Raw genomic sequence first — 17,324 nt, 5'->3', positions numbered from 1 at the left:
CTAAAAAAATCTGGGCTAAAAAATAAGTGTTTTACTTAATAATTTTAAGGACTTGCTTTGGGAGTCCTTAATACTCTTTTAGGACTCGCTTGCTTTGGGTTTCTCCAACCCGTTGGCGGCCTTGGTGGGTTCTTCCTTAGGCCCCTTGTCTTTTTTTGGCGATTTCCATTCATTGGCAATCGCGTCCTTGAGCTTGATATATCGATCAGCCCGATCCAAAAACTCCTGGGTACTTCTTACCCCATTCTTTATGAGGCTACTCCAGAGGGGTGAATGGCGCCTAACCCTAGCAGTTAGAGCCATCATCTTACCTTCATCCCCACTGTCTTGGCTCCAGCTGATGCTCGCATGAAGCGCTGGACATATTCTTTTAAGGGCTCTCCCTCCTTCTAGCGTATCTCGACCAACTGGTTGGCCTCTGTGGGGTGTACGCGACCCGCATAGAATTGTCCGTAAAATTCCTTTACGAACATCTCCCAAGATACTATACTAGCAGGAGGGAACTTAAAGAATCACTCCTGGGCGGTGTCAAACAGTGTCACGGGGAAGATCCGACAGCGGGCATCTTCCGACACTTTCTATATAACCATTTGTATCTCAAACATGTTAACGTGAGATACTGGGTCTCCATACCCATCAAAGTTCGGCAGTGTTGGCATCTTGAATTTACTGGGGGTTCCAGCTGCAGCAATCCTATGTACAAAGGGAGTGCCCCTCCTCCTATCGTACTCTATATGGGACGTCCGTCCCCCGACCAGTTGTTGTACTGCCTGGTTCAGAGCATCAATCTGAGCCTGAACTGCTTTTGGGACTACAGGGGAGACCTGTGCTGGGGGAGCGTACTCATCATGCCTTTCTCGACGGTCGTTGAGTACGTCCCTTAAATCGTCATCCCTGCGTCTCTGTTCGCTAACCCCTAGCCGATCAAAGACATTCTGCTGCCTGGGTTGCCCCCCAGCGTTATGGCTGGCTGGCATGTTTTCTCTAGGTGGGGGGCTTCTGCCTCCACCTCTTTCCTCATTCCTCTGACCAGTATTTCCTTTGCCGGAATCGACTTCATTATAGTCATGGCCATCTCTAAAATGTGGCTGACTACGGCATGATCAGCTGTTCACGCTATTCCCTCCTCGGGCTGGAATTTCTCGAGCGTCAGGGGGAGGCCTACACTGGTCGTTGGGTCCCCGTGCATTGTTATGTCGTGGGGGGCCCCTGACCGCAGAGCCTGAATCGATGTTCCTTCTATTGGCAGAAGGATGCAGTCCCCTGCTCGGTAGATTCGGCTCTTCACCCCCTGGGCGTCTAGGGTTGCGGGGCGGCTGCCTGGCCCTATTCTGCCTTGGGCGCTGGGGATTGCCTCGACCAACCTGAGATGGAGGCTGCTGCTCAATATCCCTACCTAGGACATCATCCTGAGCCACAGGTGGCTGCTCCGGCCTTTGAGGGCTTGCTGGCTGGAGCGGAGGACTAGGATTGGGAGCCCTCTGAGGCAGCGCACTTGGTGGCTGATCTGGCTGGGAGGCTGGCATAGCCTGACTCCAAGCCAACTGGGTGGCTGCTTCGAGAGCAGCCATTGCATCCCTCTATCGACGATCCATGTCCACTTGCCACTCACTCAGCTCCTGATGCTGGCGTTCTATTTCTCTCTGCTGCAACGCCATTTTCTCCGCAGCATTCTCCTGATTGGCCCTCAGATTAGCTAACTCATCCTGCAACACCCCCAGTGTTGCCCTTAGCGTTTTCGAATCTAACTCCTCCTCTTCAAACTCCAAATGTGGTTCATTCTCAGCCACATTTGGGGGAGGAGGGTGGGATGATGCAGCGCCAACGGTCTGTCTATCCCTCTTGGATGATTTCGCCATTAGATTTTCTTACAATTTTTTATCAATCTCTCAATGAAAGCACCAAAATGTTGACCCTCGATTTGGCCAACGACACGGAGTCAAATATACGACAGGAAGTGAGACAGCAATTAAGAGTTTAATCTAATGGTAAAGAAGAAAAAACCAAAGATTTATAGTGGTTTGGCCCCAAAGAATGGTAATGACCTACGGCCACTTAGTTCTATTATTAATATTGAGTCCAAATGTCGTGATCAAAGAACTAGAGTTCTTGAGTTTCACAAACCTTGGGAGAATTACAATAAGACGATGGATAATCGCACTATAGCTCTCTCTCTCTCAATATTCAGGAAAAAGATTCAAAGATCAAAAGTCCCTTTCTTGAGCTATTTCGTGCATATTTATAGGCTCAAGGGGGGTTACATGGGCCATTGGGCCTTAACTCTCATTAATATTCGTGTATCAAGGTAATAAATATGAAATAATAAATATAATTAATACAAGATCACAATCTTATAAGTGAATAAAGCGAATCATATGAACAGCCTGGTCGTACCTAAAAGTCAGCCTTGATGAAGCAATGTGCAGCTGGTCGATAACCGAACAACACATTTTCACTTCAACTTTGCCACGTGTCAACCACGTGAGAGAAATCCTTGCCACGTCATCCGCAACCGTTTTTGGGTAAACAATGCCCAAATCGTGACAACCACTAAGCGGTGGTTGTAGTATAATCGGGCGGTCGATCCACAAGGAGGTAATCTAAACTCAAAAGATTAGTAGAAAATAACACAAAAAATTAATAACAAGAAATAAATAAAAAATGGAAATGAAAAGAGATTCGGGATTTTGGTGTTGTCTTTTTGATGAAATGATAAAATGAGATAAGTGAAATAAATGTAAGATGTAATCAAGAGTTTGAGAAATAGAAATGTTTCAAGAATCATCCATATGTTTGTTTAGTTACTTGGTTAATTGATTTACAAAAATACACAAGTAAATAGTTCACATCCCAACATTTACTTGGAAAATCTAACATTAAAGTTCATATTCTTTTTTTAACAAAAGTCCATTTGAGTTATAAAGTTTTTTACTTTAAAAGCACAATGTTAATCTTATGAAAAATCTAAACATGACAAAATACCCAAGGGCAATAATGCAATTGAAGATTAGACATAAAATTAAGTATCAATATTACTTTTACTAATTGGAAGCACATAGAAAGAGCATGATTAATCCTATATACTATTAGTACAAGTGAATAAAGACAACAAAATAGAATAGGGGATGAAAGAACATAAATAACTCAAATACATTATATTAAGAACATAGTAAATCAAAGTAGCAAAATAACATTACTAGCATATGAGATCATCCCTAACCTTCATAGGAAGATTAGGCCATTATGCTCATGATTCTCACAAAATTCTAAGAAGAAAATATGAGAAGAAAGTGAGTAGAAATTATTCTATAGTTTCTTTACTCTCAAATTACATGCTAAGTGTGAAGAAGGAGTCCCTATTTATAGAGGGAGAAAATGACTAAAAAGAAATTAAACAACAAAATGGGGTTTACAAAATAAATCTGAAATATTAATAATAAAATATAATTTTGAAAAATCAAAGTTTTTCAAAGTTTTTCTCTCAGCACTTGCTGGAGCCATGGCGAAGAGAAAGACGAAGCAAAAGAAAGGTCAGACGCCGATGACTATGGGTACCAGGAAACAAGGTCCGACTTCATCAGATCGGGTGGTTAAGACTAAAGCAATGGAAGAGATATTGGGAGTGGAAGCGATTGAGTTTTCTGAAGATGAGCATGATGAGAAGGATGGTGCGATTGAAGATGGAAGCGGTCTCAGCAAGGAAAGCATCCAACAACAACAGGGCATCCAAATGGAGTGTAGTAGTTATGTGGAAGGCCTGCAGAAGTGTGCTTTGCAAATAAGGTCAGGTAAATCTGTTCCAACACCGATTCTTCATTCAGGGCATGTGATGCAAAATTTAAACAATAAATTTGAAAACTCAATGGATGGGGGGTTGAATGCATCTGAAGGGGTTAAAATTGACATGGAGGATATTGAGGATGAAATAGCATACTAGAATTTGGCACTAGTCTGTTACGTTTTAGGGGCCAATCCACCATTAAATGTTTTCGAGGGTTATGCCCGAAGAATTTGGAAAGATAAGGGAGTAGATAAAATTGGAGTTCTAGCACATGGAGTGTTTATCATTCGATTTGAGAATCAGATTACCAGGGACAATATATTGAATGGAGGATATATGTTCTTTGACAATAAGACAGTAGTAATGAAGCTGTGGGATGCCCATACAGATTTCAAGAAAAAAGATGTTAGTTCAGTTCCAATATGGCTTCAGATTTATGGATTAGATCTCAAGTACTGGGGGGAACGAGCTCTGTTTAAAATTGTGAAGCAGATTGGGGTTCCATTGATGATGGACTCATTTACTAAGAATAAAGAACACCTGATTTATCCTAGGGTGCTGGTGGAAGTGCAGATAAAACAAGAATTTCCTGAGATGATTTCATTTACTAATGAATTCCATCAGGAAATACATTTGACAATGAAATACGAATGGCTTCCGATCACTTGTGGGAAATGTCATGGCATGGGTCATTTGTCTGATTACTGCAGGAAGGAAGGAGATGGTAGACAGAAATGGGTGGTTAAAAAGAAAGAAGAAAGGGCAGGTCAATTGGAGAAGCCTCAAGGGTCAGATGAGGAAGGATTTATTCCAGTTAAAAAAGGCAGAAGAGTGCTATCAGAGGGGACCAAAACTACTACTGTGTCTAATAATTTTCAGATTTTAAGGGATACAGGCAAGAGTTTGGAATGACAAATTCATGACAACCAGCAAGGAGGGGGAGATCCTCCCCAAGGAAATGGATATGATACCAAGTTGGAATGTCAGGGGGGTCAACAATCGCCACAAACAGGAAGAGGTTAAGAGATTGATCAACTCAATGAAGGTGGGTTTAGTTGGTCTCCTTGAAAATAAAATACAGACTCATAAGTTGGGATCTGTATACATTAATATGTTCATGGGGTGGTGTTTCTTCTCAAATAATGCATGGCACAAAGGAGGTCGAATAATAGTAAGTTGGAATCCGAAGATGTTTATAGTCAATATTTTATAATGCACAAGTCAACTAATTCATTTAGAAGTTCTTTCAATGGCTAGAAAGGAAAACTTCTTGGTTACATATGTATACGCACTGAATGATGACACTGGTAGGATCCCTCTATGGAATGACCTAAAAGAAATAGCAGCTATGATTAATGCCCATTGGCTTATTTTAAGGGACTTCAACGATATACTAAGTGCTGAGGAAAGAATTGGAGGGAAACAGAGACAAGCAAGATCAGGTGCATTCAAGGAATGTGTGGAAAGCTGTGGGGGTGGAAGATGTGAAATACACATGATCATTTTTTACTTGGAATAACAAACAAGAAATGAATACTCATATTTACTCCAAAATTGATAGGGTAATGGCAAACCAGATCTGGTTAGACAAGTTCCTAACTGCTGAAGTAGTATTCCTACCAGAAGGCAATTTTGACCACTGTCCTGCGGTTTTATCTGTGTACCCAGATAATATAGCAGGTAAAAAACCTTTTCGATATTTCAGAATGTGGCAAAATTTTCCAGCATTTCAAGAGGGATTGAAAGGAGTTTGGCAGATCAAAGGAACAAATGTTCCAATGTTTCAACTGGCGCACTAAAACGAGTTAAACAGCTGCTAAAGGAAATGAACAAAATTGAGATTGGGGACATTCAAGCTGCACATTCTATAAGATAACAAGAATTGCTCGATAGTCAAGCTGCATTACAGCAGAAACCCTATGATGTTGTTTTTATTACTAAGGAAAAAGAAGCCAGAGCACGATACAATGCAACACATAAAAATTATATCTCATTTCTGCAGCAGAAACCAAAGGTACATTGGTTGAAGGATGGTGATGACAATACCACCTTATTCCATAAGAGTATTCGGATGAGAAGGGCAGAGAATATGATTTATGCAATTCTGGATATGGATGGGGTTTGGATGAATAAACCAGACAAAGTGATCACAGCTTTTATGCAATTTTATCAATAGTTATTGGGAAGTAAGATGGAAGGTAGGAAGTCAGTAAAGCCACAGTTAATTAACAAAGAGCCAAGGGTAACAGAAGCACATTACAGTATACTACTCACAGAATATGACAAAGAAGAAGTAAAGGCAGCCATGTTCGAGATCCCTGGATCTAAAGCTCCGGGTCTTGATGGTTTCAGCAGCTTCTTTTTCCAAGATAATTGGGAGGTGGTTGGAAATGATGTATGTGAGGCAGTGAGATCTTTTATGCATTCAGGGAAACTTCTGAAGGAAATAAATTCAACAACATTGACTCTGATTCCCAAAGGTAAGTGCCCAGAATCTGTGAAGGATTTTCGTCCTATAGCCTACTGTAATGTGATATATAAAGTGGCAACCAAGATGGTTTGCAAGAGACTTCGACAAGTGCTACCATATATTATTGCTCAGAACCAAAGTGGCTTTGTTCAAGGGAGGTCCATAGCTCACAACATAATGATCTGCCAGGACTTGATCAGACATTATGGTTGGAAAAATTCAAAACCAAAATGTATGATAAAATTGGACTTGAGGAAAGCATATGATACGATTGAATGAGAATTTATAGAAGAAATGCTATATGCTTTTAATTTTCCTGCCAGATTTATTAGCATGATCATGAAGTGTGTTAGAACTCCAAGATATAGTCTTATGTTTAATGGGGTTTTTAATGGTTTTTTTTAAGCTAAAAAAGGTCTTAGGCAGGGGGATCCATTGTCTCCCTTGTTGTTTGTATTGGGGATGAAATATCTATCTAGAATCATGATAAAAGTTGGTATGAAAGAGGGATTTAAATATTATGACAGATGTGAATCACTTAAGCTTAATCACTTCTGTTTTGCAGATGATGTATTGGTTTTCTGCCATGGAGACTATAAATCAATATATCTCATGCTTCAGGGTCTTAGGTTGTTCTCCCAAACTTCTGGACTACATCCGAATGAAGCAAAAACAACCATATATTGCAGTAATATGGAAGAATCAGAGATGCATAGGGTCACAACAGCTTCAGGTTTCACTAGAAGCAAGGTTCCATTTCGTTATGTAGGGATTCCTATATGTCCAACAAGAATTACAACAATTGAATGTGATCTTCTAGTGGAGAAGATGGTTCAAAGGATTAAAGTTTGGAGTACCAAAAACTTATCTTATGTAGGCAGAGCTATTTTGGTGAACTCAATACTCATAGCAATACATTCCTACAGGGCATAGGTATTGATTCTACCTCAAAAAGTATTGCAACAAATTACTTCAATCTGTAGGAATTTCTTATGGAAAGGAATGGCTAAGTTTAGAAGTCCAGGACGTGTATCATGGGATGATATGTGTAAAGCTAAGACAAAAGGAGAATTGGGATTCAGAAGGATAAAGGAATGGAATATAGCAGCAATGAGAAAATATGTGTGGGCAGTGGCAATAAAGAAAGACTCTTTATGGGTCCGATGGATTCATGCAGTATACATTAAGGATGCAGATTGGTGGGCTTATACAGCCCCAAATACAAGTAGTTGGTACTGGAAACAGATTGTTAAAGTCAAGGAAAAATTCAAGGCTCTACAGCTGATTTCACTATTCTCAAGAGGAGTCTATAAGATAGGCGAGGGGTACCGAGCACTTGTTTCTACAAATCAGACGGTACAGTGGCATAGGGAGGTCTGGAACGGAATCACAATATCGAAACATAGATTTATTCTCTGGCTTGCGGTTTTGGATAGGTTGCAAATGAAAGATCGATTATTCAGATTTCATATAGCTTCGGATGATTATTGCCTTTTGTGTGGAATTAATAAGGAAAATAGAGAACATCTATACTTTGAGTGCTATTTGAGCTTTCACGGTCTGAAACAGATCAAAAATTGGCTGGGATGGCAAACGACAGCCAATACAATTAAGAAGTTACTGAGATGGATAGCTAAGGCAATGATTTCTCGATTTAGGAAGCAAGTGTTTTTAGCTACTATTGCAGCCTTGGTTTACCAGCTTTGGTAGTGTAGAAATGAGGCCTTGTGGAGTCACACAGTTTATAGAGTAGTTATAGTTGTAAAAATAATTCAATATAATATAAAGAGTAGAGTTAGAAATTTCATGCCTAACAAAATACAACGGGTAACTCCATGAACTAACCCTATTCAGCCCCATATTTATAACTCTAACCCTTAGTTAAAGTTTTTCACATTTTTAACTCTTTAAGACAAAATTACCCCGTTTGTTAAACAACCCAAATAACTCTTTCAGTTTCTTACTCTTCCCCCTTCCCGTCCATTGAAAACCCTCCCTCCCAAACCCAGATTTTTTCCCGTCGAAGCTGCGGTGGTACTCCGGCCAGCACCCACCTCGTCCCTCCTCCCACTTGCATCATCATCTCCACAGCCACCAGCCCCTTTTACACTCTTGGTCCCGAACCCACGAACCCATCCCCTCCGCTTGGTCCCGACGCCGAACCCACCCACATTTCAGCCATATCGTCGAGCCCACGTCGCCGGAGCCCAAGGTTTACAACACCTAAGACCCCACACTCCCCTTGCAAGCCCGATACCCTAGCCCAAGGTATTGTTGTTGGGATCCCTTGTTGTTATTATGACTCCTTTGTTTATTTTGAATTTTTACTTTGGTTAAATTTCAGAATTTCTAACTACTTGAGGCATGTTTTAATTGGGAAATAAGGAGTGAATTTAGTGTGAATTTGGTGTGAAAGAACGAGTGTGAACCATATGTAATTTCAGTGAACAATATGTGAAATTGGTGTGAACCATGTGTGATTGTGGTGTGAATTTAGTGTGAACCATGTGTGAAGTGAAGTTGTTGTGAACCATATGTAATTTCAGTGTGAACAATGTGTGAAATTGGTGTGAACCATGTGTGATTGTGGTGTGAACCATGTATGAAGTGAAGTTGGTGTGAACCATGAGTGATTTTAGTGTGAATAGTGTGTGAATTTGGTGTGAATAGTGTGTGAACGATGTGCGAACCATGTTCCGAAATTATGGTGAACAATGTGAGAATGATGTGTGAACCATGTGTGAATTTGGTGTGAATGGTGTGTGAACCATGTTCTGAACTTATGGTGAATAATGTGTGAATTATAAAAGGAAACTATACTAACTAACCCTATTAAAAGTGATTCTTGAACCTTTTCTTGATTATAATAAGCCATTATTAGACTTATTTCCTTGTAGTGAGGCAAGAGTATGATGAGAAACTTGTACATACTGTCAATATCAAATTGTACTGTCTTATTTTGAAGTGTTGAAATAATTTCTAAGTGATGTGTATTATGGTATGGCCTCGGCTGAAATCATGAATATATATACATATATTTCTTTAATATAACCAAGAAAAGGTTGACTAGAATGAGGAATGGGACTGTATTTTGGGAACTTTTGAGGAAAATATATTCTGGTTGTTGTGGGGTATGCACTATGATTAGGCTTGTTTTAGTTATAATAACTGTTATTTAAGGATGTCTCTCACATTAGTTACCATATGTACTAAGTGGTCAAGAGTAAGACATAGCTTATGGCAATGCTGGCCAGAGTTGCATTTGGTTCTGTAATTGCAGCCAAGGTGGTTTAAAATTAAGGTGACAACTAGAATTTGCAGTTGGTACAAATGATTGGCTGAGTTATGGAAAACTTGTACGGTAGATGGCTGGTGAAAAAGGTAGAGAATAAAGAAAAAGAGAGAAGAGAAGCTCTGTAACTCTTTGAGAATAGCGAATTGAGATGGCAAGACTAGCAAAATGAACTTAGGAGACCTTTATGCTCTAAACTCCCCTGTGTTTTCTTTACTTGTCATTGCTGCAGTGTTTGGTATTTTGGTTTGGTGTGATTTGGTTGCTGTAGAGTTTCTAAACTAGTGTACATAAAATGTACCTCAATAGTAACTATGTGTGAACTGTGTGTGAACTATGTGAGGTTGGTGTGAATTTGGGTGAGCTATGCGTGAACCATGTGTAAATAATGTGTGAACCGTATGTGAAGAAAGTGTGAATATATATGAGTTATGTATTAAGCGCTTATTTAATTTACCTTTTCAGATGTCACTCCTCATGCTTCCTACTGAAAGGCATTATCCAGCAAAGGCTGCGTATAGGGGAGGGAGCATTATGAGTACAATAATAGCAAAGTTCACGACATTTGACTTGTTGGAACGAGCGAAACAGTCACCATTCAAGCAATTCTTCTTAGCTCCGCCTCTACAATATTCTGGAGTTATTATTCACCAGTTACTGCTTAGGAGAGTTGTTGGTAGAGGAAAGAACGAATACTGCTTGAATTTTAATATTTGTGGTCAGAATACAAGGTTTGGAATTAGTGAATTTGGTTTGATCACTGGATTGAATTGTGGAATTTCTCCGGATCAGGCAAAGTATAAAGAAATGACCAAGAGTAAAAGACTTCTCCAGACATACTTGAACAATAAAGAATGTTTGTCTTCTGAAGAGTTGGAAGATGGATTCAAAAGGTGCGATGTGAAAGAAGACGTATGGAAATTAGGTCTATGTTTTTTGGTAGACTCTCTTTTATTACCTAGTGAACCAAAGATGAAATGCTTTATTGATGTCCTTTCCATGGTGGAAAATGAAGATGACTTCTTCAACTATCCTTGGGGGAGATTATCGTACGAGAAGACATTATTCGGCTTGGCAAAAGATATGGAAAGGCTAAGGAATAAATACTTGAAGAATGTTGAGCAAAAGAGAAAAAGACCAGCACCTCAGTACACAATTTATGGTTATGCCATTGCTCTGCAATATTGGGCCTATGAAATTTTCACAAAGTTCTCTGCATTTGCTGATCAACAACTCCTGGCCTTTCCAAGAATGCTTAGCTGGTCAGCGCATAAAATGCTGAAAGAGAAAGATATTGAAGGTGTATTTAAGAAAAAAAGTGTAAGTCGTTAAGATTTTATTTGAGTTTGTGATTTATAAGTAATGTTTATACTTTATTAATTTATTATTTTGTTGCAGAATCTTGTGAAGGCCACGCTCAATCCAAGACCCGAAGAGAAAGAATTTCATGACTCTATTATTCAAGGACCAGATGAACTACTCATGGGACGTGTTATTAGCTTTGTAGACGATGATGTGGAATTGGAGTTTGAAAGGGAAGAACGTGAGGAATCTCCCACAAAGCCCGATGTAGCAGATGGGCATCGTCACGAGCAAGACAAGAAAGAGATACCAACTCCAATTAACACCCACCATGAAAAGTTGTTAGCTGATATTGACACTTTGAAAAGTAACCAACAAAGAATGGAGGAGAAGTTGGATTATCTAATTGAATTAGTGCTCTCGCAACGTACAGGTAGTGATTCTGAGGATTCATTATCAGATGAGCATCTTGCTTCACCACACCATACATTTATTATGGAGCACGTTGTTGGAGAAGATAGCCCTAGCTGTAAGGTGGTATCTCCTGGAGATATGGCTGGGGTGGAATTCAAGAGAAGGAGGGTTCCAACGAAAAGAATTTTTGGTTCCAAGTTTACTGATCCAACTAAGAAGAAAAAGAAAGCAAAGACAATTGTAACTGATCCTTGTGAAATTAATCCCCTACAGCCATATGACGAAAAGCAAATGAGACGTTTTAAGAAATGGGTAATTGGTTTAAAAAAGAATGATAAGCCTATTTCTCTCTTGGCTGGTTCGTGCACTGCGAAATGGTTTATTCAGCTACTTACACCACGTACATGGCTGGACGGACTGGTAAGACTACTGAAATAATTTTTTTTTAAAAATATATATAATTTGAATGCATATATACTTATAATATTTGGCATGCAGCACATTGATGCAGCTTTAGGGTTGATGAAAGAACGAGTGTACACTTACAAGAAGACTTACTCCGAAAGATTCACCATCGTGGATTCTATGTTCCAACAGTTCTTCGAACCACATTGGGAACAATTCAACAAGAAGAAAATCAAATCAAGCTACATTTGGCCACAAGAAGTGCTTGATTACTTGGTAGGTGATGATAACAATTTCAAAAGGAGTTGGAAAGACATTGATGAAGTGTTTACCCCAATTAATTTTTCTGGGACACATTGGGTGTTGTTAGAGATATCATTGACAAGCTGTCTTATAAAAGCTTATGACTCTGATATCACTGTGGTCTCCAACAAGGAGTTTGAGAATAAAATGAGCAGATGGGGAAAAATGCTACCATTTCTAATTCAATCCAGTGGGCTGTTAAGCCATAGGAAAGATGTCCAACTACAAGCACAGAAAGTGCGTTTTGAGTTCACAAGACTTGGCACAGAAAAAGTGCCACAGACCAAAACTAGGTATAACTCTGTTAACCATATTTATATTAAAAGACTTTGGTCTTCCAATAATCAATATGGTCTTCCAATAATTAAAAAACTTTATTTCCTTTGCAGTGGCGATTGTGGGGTATATGTCATCAAACATCTAGAGTACTTGCTAGCCAAAAAATCGCTATCCGAAGTGAATGACGACAACATGGATTTCTTTAGAAAAAAGACTTGTGTAGATTTGTTTTACCATAACTTACAACCATAGTTGTCTTTTATTTAATTATATGTATCTTACTTTTGAATGTATGAAGAAACTATGTCAACTTCATCTCATTAAATGGTATTGAATGACTTCGTTTATTTCATCTTAATAGTGGAATGGATAAATCTTTGTCACTTTTATCTTATTAAGTTATGTGTGAATTGGGTGTGAATTAAGTGTGAATCAGGATTGAAATATGTGTGAACCAGGATTGAACTATGTGTGAACTAGGTGTGAACCAGGTGTGAATTATGTGTGAACCGCGTGTGAAATATGTGTGAATAATGTGTGAATTAGGTGTGAATTATGTGTGAATATGAATTAGGTGTGTCCGAAACAACAAACTTTAACACAAAAAGTCGTATTACTGAACCAATCTAAAAATTCAAATTCCGCAAACTAAGTACAAACTAAGTAAAACAATAAAAGTACAAAGTAAAACAATAAAAGTACAAACTAAGCATGTCTAGACGGCGGGGGACAAACAGTGGTGCACGTCACTCGATTGTGGCCCAGGACACCACATCTACTACATCTATGTTGTTTTCTATTCTTCTCACCCTTTGATAAACGTTGTTTCTTCTTTGGACGACCAGCCTTCTGCTTCACTAAAGGAGGAGCTATCATCATACTTCCTATGTCATTTGGTATCACCCAAGATTCTTCATTACCCAGCGTATATACAGATCCACCATAGGATGACAACCACGCTTCAACTGTGTAGAATCTGGAGCATAAACTATATGGACTAATGCCACGATCTCGAGCACCAGCTAGAGCGTGTTCACAAGGAAGACCTGTCAAATCAAATCTTCTACAACTACATGTTTTCCTCCTCAGGTCGACATCTCCATCAAGATCACCATCCAATACTGTTATTTCATACTGACTAGACGGAAAAGAGAACGAGGTAGTGGACTTGTCTGCTAACTTTCGCAAATCAGCTTCCACTTCTGTGGCAAGAGGACTTGTAGCCCCTGATGCTGCAGTTCGACGCTCGAAAAACCATTTTTGTAAAGTGTGCCTCATAAATTCCATGAGACAAGTAATTGGCCACCCACGTGCCTCAGCAATGACATTGTTCCAGCTTTCGGCAATACCTGTAGTCATTAAATTATATCGATGGCCAGGAAAGAAAGAACGAGCCCACTTTTCAAAACCCACTTGATTCTCTAAGTATTGAGCAATTTCAAGATCTTTGAATTTAATCTTCTCAAAATGGCGTAAAAACTCTCGCTTTCTATAAGCTTTCGCTGCAAGGAAGAATTCTTCATGGCAATGGTCAGTTTTGAACTTCGCACGAATATTCATGCTAACATGATGTATACAAGCACCGTGGTGTGCCTCAGGAAAAATTTTAGTCAAGGCACTTGCTATACTAGTATGTCTATCAGACACGAATACTAGATTCTCCACTTCACCAATCGCTTCCTTCAACCTCAGTAGAAAATACAACCATGAGTCATTATTCTCTGAGTCAACTACTGAAAATGCAATTGGATATATTTGCTTGTTAGCATCTTGTCCCATGGCACATAACAAAGTACCTCCACACCGAGTAGTCAAGAAGGTTCCATCTACACATATAACTGGGCGAATATATGTCTTAAACCCCATTATAGAAACACCTAAGGCCATGAAGCAATATTTGAACCTACCTTCATTGTCCATCTGCAAATGAGTAATAGTTCCAGGATTTTTTTGCTCCATCATGTATAGAAATGAGGGAAGTTTCTGAAATGATGATTCTGGTGTACCTCTTATGTAAGCCAATGCATGCTCTCGACACCTCCAAGCTTTAGCATAGCTCATATGAACTCCATATGATAAACTCATATCTTTTACAATTGACCTTGGCTTGTAATTAACATCATCACCCTCAAATTTTCTCCTTATGACATGTCCAATAAGCCATGGGGATGCCTGACGGTGATCTTTATGTCGAACATCCAATGAGCATGTGTGTTCACCGAAAAATTTACGAACCTCGAACATATTGGAATTAACCAATTTTGTAGCCCTCAACCTCCATTTGCATTTATCATCAACACATACTGTACACCATATATTTTTCGCAGACTTCTTTACTTTAAACTCAAAGTTTTTCTTTAATGCATAAAGATGGAGTTTCATCTTCAACTCTTGCTTGTTCTCAAATATTTGACCCTCTTTTATTTCCCACGAATTGATACTCGAAGAAGATGTCAGTAATTGAGCTGTTGAGGCTGAAGTAGAGCCTTTTTCCCCTTGATTCAACAAAAGTGGAGTACTCCATAGATTATCTTCGCCAACCTGTCTTACTTTACGACCTCTATTATTTGAGGAATCATGGCTCTTCAATACTTCATTGGAGGTTGACTGTTGTAAATTATGCTTCACAAGTACATCATTGCAGGTAGACCTATCAATATTTTCATTATCATCTGAGCTTAATGCATCATTATTATCATCATCACAACTGTCTTCATTGCCATCTGCATCATTATTATCACCATCACAACTCTCTTCATTGCCATCTGCATCATTATTATCATCATCACAACTGTCTTCATTGCCATCAATGCAAAAATCATCATTCACTTTGGTTTCAACTGGAGGAATAGTATACAACTCACGTGTTTTAGTAACCAAAGGATCATTACTTCTCTTCTCTGTAGTAGACACACATAGGGGTGTCCGATGATTGATAGATGTTCCTATCTCATCAAGAAAAAAAGCAACATCTTCATCATTACTAATTAAAGATGGAGGGATACCTTTACTTCCAAAATGATAGATTACATTTAAGTCAAGATCAATACGAGACTTGTCAGCTCCGATTAAAGTATACAATTGATCAACAAGACTATTGTAAGTGATAGTCTTTGGCACCTTCATACCCTTGCTTTGTTTAGCACTAAATGACCAACCTTCGTTCAAAACTTGTTCCCACGATCCATTATATAACACCACAATATTTATATGTGTTTGACCTGCATAACATATGACAAAAGGTTCGAAATCCAAAGGTTATTAGGTAAAACTAGCCAAAAGAAATAAGAAATAAATGTGTAAAGTAAGCATGTGTGAAGCATGTGTGAACCAAGTGTGAAACGTGTGTGAACAATGTGTGAACTGTGTGTGAACCAAGTGTGAATTATGTGTGAATCATGTGTGAACCAAATGTGAATCATGTGTTAAGTACTCGTGAACCAAGTCTGAACCAAGTATGAATCATGTGTGAACAAAGTGTGAATAATGTGTGAACAAAGTGTGAACGCAGTGACCAAAATTGCGAAAATGTGAACCAAGTGTGAATAATGTGTGAACAAAGTGTGAACACAGTGACTTAAATCGCGAAAATCATTCGAAAATTCGTCATCTCAACATAAAATTATCTCTTTTCACAGATTTTTTAGTGTATAGTAGTTCCAAAATTCTATTTAAACTATTACACAAGACACCCATAACCTATAAATAAAAAAATACTTACTCATTATCAAATCAAATGTTCAATCTTCTTCAAGTTTGGGAGATGATTTTTATTTAATCTTCTTCAACTTGGGTGAGAAGAAAAGAGATGTGGGAGATAACGTCACTTTCTAAATCTTGGTGCGAAAAAATGGTGATGACCTTTGAGATTTGATGATTTGAGAGAGAATATGTGTTTGTTATATTTTGTGAGAGTAGATCATTTCCATGGCTGCTAGGTACGTGCAAGACAAATAAAAGAGAGAACAACTTAATATCTATTGAAGGGTATTGATGTCTTTTTAAGTGCCTATAAGGTCATTAATGTGAGAAACATTAATGAGAGGTTATGGTTATAAATATATGGTGAAAAAGGGTTAATTCATGGAGTTACCCAATACAACTAGATAGAGAATGATTTGGACATTTGTAATAGAGATCATTGAATGGCCAATTTATGGTGTTGCTTAGGTTGTAAATGGATTGTTTTGAAATACATAGATATGATTTACTAAAAAAAAAATTTTAATCTTATTATAAATATTAATTTAGTTATTTTAGCATATAGTCAATATGTTTTTTTTTTAAAATATCACAAACCATGAATTTTAAAGCTCAAAATAGCAATTTGCAAGTTTCAATACCCACAAAATATGGGTTGAATGTGCGTTTTGACCCATTCCCAGCCAATGGGGAAGCGCCACGTGGCACGGTCTGTTGAGGCCCGGTTAAAGACCTCGACGGCCTGGTCAACGAGGCCCTGTTTGCCGTATTCCTCGATTATGAAGCAAAGGGTATCGGAAGAGATGATTAAGCCGTGAAGGGTCTGCATCTGTTGGAGGATTTTCCACATTGACTCGTACTTTTTCGTCCGGGCGAGGGTCCGCGCGAGCTCCTCCAGTTCGACGGTGGTGGGTCCGAGCCCAGTTGAAGAAACGGAGGGACTCGGTGCCAGACTTGGAACAGGCCCGGAGGACCCGGTAGACGAGCTCAGAGTCGATGGAGATTCGCATCTTGTTGAGAGTTCGCTCCATGTAGAAGTCACGCTGCACGACGTTCGAGATGTGGTGAATTACTGCAAAGTAATCGTCTTTGGAAGTTCTACTCCCACTTTGATTCCCATAGATGCGGTCGCTGGCGGAAATGGCGGCCGGAAAGGTCTGGAGGTAGTGGACGAAAGGCCGGAGGTTTTGGGTCTTGTATGTGTTTGTGTTTATTCCTTTGAGAAAGAGGAAAATAGCGTTGTTTTCCGTATTCCTCGATTATGAAGCAAAGGGTATCGGAAGAGACGATTAAGCCGTGAAGGGTCTGCATCTGTTGGAGGATTTTCCACATTGACTCGTACTTTTTCGTCCGGGCAAGGGTCCGCGCGAGCTCCT

The 17,324-nt window shown here is 39.1% G+C and overlaps 2 protein-coding genes across 2 annotated transcripts; one reads left to right on the top strand and one right to left on the bottom strand.

Annotated features, from left to right (window-relative positions):
* The first annotated feature begins 9,956 nt into the window (after positions 1 to 9,956).
* LOC133791349 (uncharacterized) lies at positions 9,957 to 12,498 on the top strand. Its single transcript, XM_062229276.1, has 4 exons — positions 9,957 to 10,863; positions 10,942 to 11,679; positions 11,758 to 12,260; positions 12,357 to 12,498. Exons 1-4 carry the CDS (start codon positions 10,009 to 10,011, stop codon positions 12,496 to 12,498), a joined length of 2,238 nt encoding a protein of 745 aa, XP_062085260.1. The 5' UTR covers positions 9,957 to 10,008.
* A 453-nt stretch (positions 12,499 to 12,951) lies between these two features.
* On the bottom strand, positions 12,952 to 16,163 carry LOC133791348 (uncharacterized). The gene is made up of 2 exons (XM_062229275.1): positions 15,968 to 16,163; positions 12,952 to 15,467 (listed from the first exon to the last, which is right to left on the bottom strand). The coding sequence occupies exons 1-2, from the start codon at positions 15,969 to 15,971 to the stop codon at positions 12,952 to 12,954; spliced, it is 2,520 nt and encodes an 839-aa protein (XP_062085259.1). The 5' UTR covers positions 15,972 to 16,163.
* Between the last annotated feature and the right edge of the window lie 1,161 nt (positions 16,164 to 17,324).

This window comes from Humulus lupulus, chromosome 7 (genome assembly GCF_963169125.1).
Source record: "Humulus lupulus chromosome 7, drHumLupu1.1, whole genome shotgun sequence".
Classification (NCBI taxonomy): Eukaryota; Viridiplantae; Streptophyta; class Magnoliopsida; order Rosales; family Cannabaceae; genus Humulus; species Humulus lupulus.
Note: the sequence above shows the minus strand (reverse complement) of the source record. Positions and strands in the feature narration are given on the sequence as shown.